Source organism: Ammospiza nelsoni, chromosome 7, assembly GCF_027579445.1.
Source record: "Ammospiza nelsoni isolate bAmmNel1 chromosome 7, bAmmNel1.pri, whole genome shotgun sequence".
Lineage (NCBI taxonomy): Eukaryota > Metazoa > Chordata > Aves > Passeriformes > Passerellidae > Ammospiza > Ammospiza nelsoni.
The window spans coordinates 1,407,197-1,414,042 of NC_080639.1; the positions used below are offsets into that span (position 1 = coordinate 1,407,197).

General features: G+C 57.3%; 1 protein-coding gene across 1 annotated transcript; it reads left to right on the top strand.

The window, feature by feature from the left end:
• Positions 1-2,478: 2,478 nt before the first annotated feature.
• GBX2 (gastrulation brain homeobox 2) lies at positions 2,479-4,269 on the top strand. Its single transcript, XM_059476236.1, has 2 exons — positions 2,479-2,977; positions 3,164-4,269. Exons 1-2 carry the CDS (start codon positions 2,479-2,481, stop codon positions 3,685-3,687), a joined length of 1,023 nt encoding a protein of 340 aa, XP_059332219.1. The 3' UTR covers positions 3,688-4,269.
• Positions 4,270-6,846: the final 2,577 nt, after the last annotated feature.

Below are 6,846 nucleotides of genomic sequence, written 5' to 3' on the forward strand. Positions count from 1 at the left end.
ATTCTTGCCCGAAATAATGCTGCCGTCCTGCAAAGGCACTTGTTTGTGGGCAAATTTTGAAGGGGGCTGACAATAAAAACAGCTGCAGGAGCTGCCTGTTGGTACACATTGCCATTCCTAATTATCCCTGCCCTTCCCGCAATCCTGAAAAAAAAAAAGGGATTTTTTTTTCTTTTCTTTTTGCCCCTCTCGGCTCGCTTGGCTTTGCTCCCCGCGAGAATTCCCAGCTTTTTGGGGTTTTTTTAGCCTGGTGGAAAGGGAGGGAGGAAGGAGAGGGATGAGATGCCGGGCGGAGCGCGGGGAAAAGGGGAAAAAAAATGGGAGAGGAAGAATCCACGAAGCATCCACGGGGAAAACGGGCAATCTCCCGAGCTGCTGCACATATGGTGGCCTCCGCAAGACGGAGCCAGGACATATGGAAATGAGCTGGGAAATCCAACTTTTCCCACTCCCTTCAAGTCGGAGCTGGGCCCCAAAAGTGTTTGTGCACGCACATCACACAAACCCCCCCTGCCCATCCCCAGCCCAGCTGCTCCCCGGGCCGGGGAAAATCCTTCCCGCAAAATCCCCAAAATCCTGATGGGGACAGCAACCGGGGGGCAGCACCCCAAAAACTGCAGGGTGGGGAGGGGGATGCAGCAAAAAACGCGCCGAGACCTTCAAGAAATAACCTGCCCCCCTGCTTTAATTGCAAAGAACGTTTTCAGATGGTGGCTGGGGGATAAACTGACCCAGATATCCGGGCAGGGGCCGGGGGCGATCCCACCCCCCACACACAGCGGGATTTGGGATGGGAACCTGCGGGAAGGGGATTTGGGATATTGGGGGCTGGGAGGGAGCAGCAGGGCATTCCCCAGCGGGATCTCCCGCAGATCCCGGGGTTTGGGGAGCCTTCCCAAGCGGGATCTCCCGCAGATCCCGGGGTTTGGGGAGCCTTCCCAAGCGGGATCTCCCGCAGATCCCGGGGTTTGGGGAGCCTTCCCAAGCGGGATTTCCCGCAGATCCCGGGGTTTTGGGGATCCTCCCTCCTGCCACAGCCGCTTTGAGGCGGGGTCTGCCCGCAGAGCCCCCCAAAGCCAAGCGCAGGGGCACAGCCAGCGCCATTGTCCCATTGGGAAATCTTAAACTTGCCAAAGGCAGGTGGGATCCCACCCACCCCCAGGCAAATCCCCTCCTTTCTCTTTTTTTTTTTTTTTTTTTTTTTTTTCCCTCTCCTTCTTTTATTCTTTTTTTTTTTTCCCCTGCATTTAATTTTATTTTCCAAACCACTTGATCTTTGCTTGGGAACCTCCATTAATTGCCTGGGTTTGCCTCTTCGCCTGGTCCCTTTATCATTATTTATGGCCTTTGAAATTGTGTAAAGTTCCCTTGACGTTCAATTTACAAGTTTGGGGGCTTTTTTTTTTTCTCTTTTTCCCCCTTTTTTTTCCCCTTTTTTTTTTTTTTTTTTTTTTTGTTCCAGCTTTTGTCCTCGCCAAAGACGTCGTGTTGGAAAAGGCTTTGAGCCGGCCAACATGAGAAGCTCGCCGGAGAAAAAGGGAGCAGCCCCTCCATCGCTTTTAATTCCGCCGTGTTGCTGAATGGCTCTTTTACATAATTGCAGAAGCAATTTCAAAGCCAAGCCAGGGGCTGACTTTACCCAGAACCACATGGAGCCTATTTGGGGGCTTTTAAAAAAAAAAAAAAAAAAAAAAAAAAAAAAAAAAAGCGAAAAAAAGGGAGAGGGAAAAAAAAAAGAAAAAGAAAGGGGAAAAAAAAGAAGGGAAAAAAGAGGGGGTGAGCGTGAATTTAAAAAACAAAAAAAAAAAAGGGGGAAAAAAGGAAAAAAGTGGGAAAAAGGAAAAAAAAGGAAAAAGGAAAAAAAGGGGAAAAGGGGGAAAAAGGAGAAAAAAAGGGAAAAAATGAAAAAAAAAAAAAAGGAAGAAAAAGAGGAAAAAAGAGGGGAAAAGGAAAGAAAAAGAGAGAAGGAAAATGTTTAGGGAAAGGGCTGTTCCGGGGTTCGGGAGGCAGCGCGGGGCTGTCCCGGTGTTCCGGCCGGAGCCGCGCAGGTTCCGCGGGCGGTCCCGCGTGGGCCGCGCCGTCCGGGGCGCCGCGAATGGGGCGTGCCCTGGGGGGGCGTGGCCTCTCCTCCAAGCCCCGCCCCTTCCCCCTCTCCACCAATGGGCGGCGGCGGCGGCGGCCACGTGGGGCGGGCCGGGTTCCCAGGCGGCCAAAATGTGAATGGGCGCGGGGCAGCGCGGGCGGGCAGAGCGGCGGCGGCGGCTCCGCGGGGGCGCAGCGCGGGCGGGGCGGCCCCGAGGTGCGGGAGCTGTCGGGCCGCGGCCCCGCTCCGCCCCGGCTCGGCCCAGCGGCCAGCACGCCGCCGCCGCCGCCGCCGAGCAGCGGCAGCAGCCTCGGGACGAGCGGGAGGAAGAGGAGGAGGAGGAGGAGGAAGGTGCCGGCTCTCCCGCTCGCTGCCGCCGCCGCCGCTGCTCCGGCATGAGCGCGGCTTTCCAGCCCTCGCTGATGATGATGCAGCGCCCGCTGGGAAGCAGCACGGCCTTCAGCATCGACTCTCTGATCGGCAGCCCCCCGCCGCCCGCCCCCGGGCACTTCGTGTACACCGGCTACCCCATGTTCATGCCCTACCGGCCCGTGGTGCTGCCGCCGCCGCCGCCGCCGCCGCCCGCGCTGCCGCCCGCGCTGCCGCCCGCGCACCCGCAGCACCACCCGCTGCCCAGCCTGCCCTCCGGCTTCTGCTCCAGCCTGGCGCAGGGCATGGCGCTCACCTCCACGCTCATGGCCACGCTGCCCGGCACCTTCCCCGCGTCCCCGCAGCACCAGGAGGCCGCCAGGAAGTTCGCGCCGCCGCCGGGCAACTTCGAGAAAGCCGAGGGCATCCCCCCGGACGGCGGAGGCGACGACGGAAAAGCTTTCCTGGGCAAGGACGGAGCGCTGCTGCCCTTCCCCGCCGCCGACGCCGTGCAGGCTTCCCTCGGTGAGTGACGGAGCGGGGATGATGGGGGGCAGCGGGCGGCAGCGAGGGCTGAGCTCTCGGTAACGTCGGAGCGAGCGGAAGGTAGGGGGAAAAAAATGAGGGAAAATAAAAACTAAAAAAGGGGGTGGTCAGAGCGTGGTTTTTGGGGCGCTGGGACGCTAACGCGAGGCCTCTGCTCCCTTGCAGCCGGGGCTCTCCGCGGCCAGGGCAAGGAGGACGCCAAGGCGGAGGAGGAGGCGAAAGGCAAGGAGGAAAGTTTCTCCATGGACAGCGATCTCGATTACAGCTCGGACGACAACATCGCCGGGCAGGCGGCTCACAAGGAGGAGGACTCGGGCGCGGCGCTGGAGGAGAGCCCGCAGAGCGCGCCCGGCTCCGGCAGCACCACGGCCACGGGCAAGAACCGGCGGCGGCGAACAGCCTTCACCAGCGAGCAGCTGCTGGAGCTGGAGAAGGAGTTCCACTGCAAAAAGTACCTGTCCCTCACCGAGCGGTCCCAGATCGCGCACGCCCTCAAACTCAGCGAGGTGCAGGTGAAAATCTGGTTCCAGAACAGGCGGGCCAAGTGGAAACGGGTCAAGGCAGGCAACGCCAACTCCAAGACGGGGGAGCCCTCGCGGAACCCCAAGATCGTGGTGCCCATCCCGGTGCACGTCAGCAGGTTCGCCATCAGAAGTCAGCACCAGCAGCTGGAGCAAGCCCGACCCTGATCGCTCTCCATCCATCCCTCCCTCCCGCGCTCCGTTTTCCACGGGAAAACTTCCCAAACCCGGGGTTTGAAGGCGACCCGCCCGCGTAAAAACAAAAACGAGAGAAGCAGGAAAAAAAAACACCAAACCCACAAAACCCAACAACAACAAAAACGCACCGCAAAAAACAGCACGAAAAAATAAGAACCCCGCGTTGTGAGCGCCCGGCGAGTCCCCAGCGCGGGCGAACTTTAAAGCGAAACTTTGCGCTCGCCGCGAGGGGAAGAGGCTCGGGAAGTGTTTGGGAAATGCCGGAGCGGGGATATCCCGGCGGGAAGAGGCGCACAGAGCCCTCCCTGCCCCAGAACAGAGATATTTATTATTGCCAGGCCGCCCTGGAGCCCGCGGCCGGAGCGTCCCCAGCGAGCCCCGCAGCGCCTTTTGGCACCTTTGGGGTTTTCTTTCTTATTCGGGGCGAAAGGTAAAAAACATAAACAAAAACAAACCGACAAAAAGACGAGAGAACAAACAGACAGACAAAAAAAAAAAAGCCGAAAGAAAACTCAGAGTTTCATTTCATGCCTTTTTTATTGTTTGGTTTTATTGCCGATGGCTGAGTGGCAGGCACTGGGGAATGAGTTTTTAAAATCTTTTCTTTTTTCTTCTTTTTTCTTTTTTTTTTTTTTGCCTGGCTTTCTGTCGATTTGGTTTGCCTATTCTACCAAGCCATGTTTGAAGGGGAGGGAGGGTGGGAAAATGGCAAAAAAAAAAAAAAAAAAAAAAGAAAAAAGAGAGAGAAAAAAAAAAGCAGCACGATCTTCACTATGGTGTTTAATTTATTTCAATGTAGCTTATTTCCTTATAAGTTATGAAATTTAAAAGCAAACTAAGTCTTGTGAATAAAAACCGACAAAGAAACAGAAAAAGACTTTAAAAGGAAAAAAAAAAAGGCCAAAAACGCCCTCCAGCCCCCGGCTGCTCTGTCCAGGATCTGGTGCTGAGCTGATTTTCCTTTCCCCTCCTGCGCTGCTGGAGCGGAGCGATGCTGCTCTCGCCTCTATTTTCGATTTTCTGCTTTTGTGGTTGTTCTTCATATTTTCCCAGCCGCACTTATTGCCGGGGAGGGGGGAGCCGGGTGGAAAACTTTCTCTTTTTTTTTTGTTTTTTTCTTTTCCTATTCCCTTTATTTTGAGGGTTGTGAAAGCTCCAAAAAAAAAAAAAACCCAAAAATCTGTTTGGCAGTGCCTGCTCGGGGCTGGGGGCAGAGCAGCCCCGCACCCTCCCGGCTCTGACCCTGCCCGCGTTTTGGGGGTGCCGCCTCTCCCTCCCACCCCCAGCCGGGGTCTGGGGGTCCCTTTGCTCCCCCAGCCCCGTTTTTGGGGATTTTTTGGGGGGTGCAGCCGCTGCCCCAAACCCCGCGCCCGTTTTCGTTGCGGCGGGGCTGGGAGGGCTCGGGGCCGAAGGGTCCCGCGTCCCCCCTTCCCTTCCCTTCCCGCTGCCTTTTCCCTTTTCATCCCCTTTTTGTTTTTCCCCTTCCCCATTATCCCGGCTCCATCCGTGCCGGTGCCGCCGTGACATCGGCGGCGGCGATTTGGGATTAAAAATGAAATTTTCCCCAGGAAAACGGAGCGCCGAGGGGGGGGGGGGGTTTGGTGGGGGGGTGAGGTTTATTAAAATGAAATAATTAAATCGGGGGATGGGGGGGTTCGTTCTGTCCCGGGACAGGTTCCCAGGCTCGGGCGCTTCATCACTAATTTATTATAATGATTATAATTAATGCTGTTATATGATGTTGTTTGGGTCCGAGGGGGTTCGGCCGTGGCTCCGGGGGTGCACGGGGGTGAATGGATCCGTTTCCATCCCCACCAGGTGCTCCCCAAAAAAGCCAAACCCCGGCCAGCATCGCCCCACGGGCAGCCGCGGACACGCGGGGAAACGCGCGCAGTTCCAGCCTGCTTTAAAAAGCTGCAAAACGCTCTAAAAAGCTTTTCTAAAAAGCGGAATATTCATTATAATGACGATCATATTTTCGGGGGTTCGCCGGGAGCCGCGGGAAAACACGCGTGGGACGAACCCCCCGCAACACCCCCGGCGCTGCTGCTGCTGCTGCTGAAAACAAAAATGATCATCTCTGGAATTGCTGGGATTGATCCCGGCCGGATCTCGGGGCTGCCCGGGCAGCGCGGAGCCTGCAGAACTCCGGGCTGTGCCCCCAAACCGGGGGGTGCACCCCAAACCGGGGTGTGTGTCCCAAACCAGGGGATGCATCCACAAAACCGGGGTGTGCTCCCAAAAGCGGGGGCTGCACCCCAAACTAGAGAATGCACCCCAAACTAACATGCACCCCAAACCAGGGGATGCATCCACAAACCGAGGGATGCACCTCAGAGCGGGCTGTGCACCCCAAACCAGGCTGTGCCCCTAAAACTGGGGGATGCGCCTCCAAACCGGGGGATTCACCCCAAATCGGGCTGTACCCCCTTAAACCGGGGTATGACCCCAAAACCAGACTGTGCTCCCTAACCGGGCTGTGCTCCCCAAAACTGGGGGATGCCCCCCAAACCGGGCTGTGCTTCCCAAACCAGGGGATGCGCTCCAAAACGGGCTTGACCCATCAAACCGGGTTACGACCCCAAACCGGGCTGTGCTCCCCAAACCAAGCTGTGCCCCTAAACCGGGCCGTGCCCCTAAACCGGGCCGTGCCCCCCAAATTAAGCCGTGCCCCCCAAACCGGGCCGTGCCCCTCCCGGGCTGCCAGTGCGGGGTTTTGGGGAGGAGCGGCCGCCGCTCAGCCCCGTTCCCCCGGGGATCCCCCCGGTGCCAGCCCCGGTCTCTGGGAGTCTCCGGGTCCCCCCAAGCCGGAGCGGGGCCGGAGGGGAAGCCCCGGGCCGGGGGCCGGAGGAGAAGGAGATAAACAAGCGAGGGGGTTGATAGCTGTCATCATCACCATCATCATGGCTTTCATTTGGCTGCCTAATGAGTCAGATCACAGGCAGAGAGAAAAATTGTCAATCGCCCGGGCTCTAATGAATTTTTTTGCAAATTGTAATCAAGCCAGGCCGTCTCAGCTCGCTGATTAATGAGACCCAGGAGGCCCGGCCAGCACCTCAGCTTTTTATTCCATCCCGTCCTCCCCGCACTAAATTAACAGCAACTTGTCTGAGCTTCAAATTAACTCCC

Excerpts from the sequence above, each read along its gene's own strand:
- GBX2 (XM_059476236.1), top strand. The coding sequence starts at position 2,479 with ATGAGCGCGGCTTTCCAGCCCTCGCTGATGATGATGCAGCGCCCGCTG. Across the intron at positions 2,978-3,163 it reads CGCCGTGCAGGCTTCCCTCG|CCGGGGCTCTCCGCGGCCAG; the intron begins GTGAGTGACGGA and ends GCTCCCTTGCAG.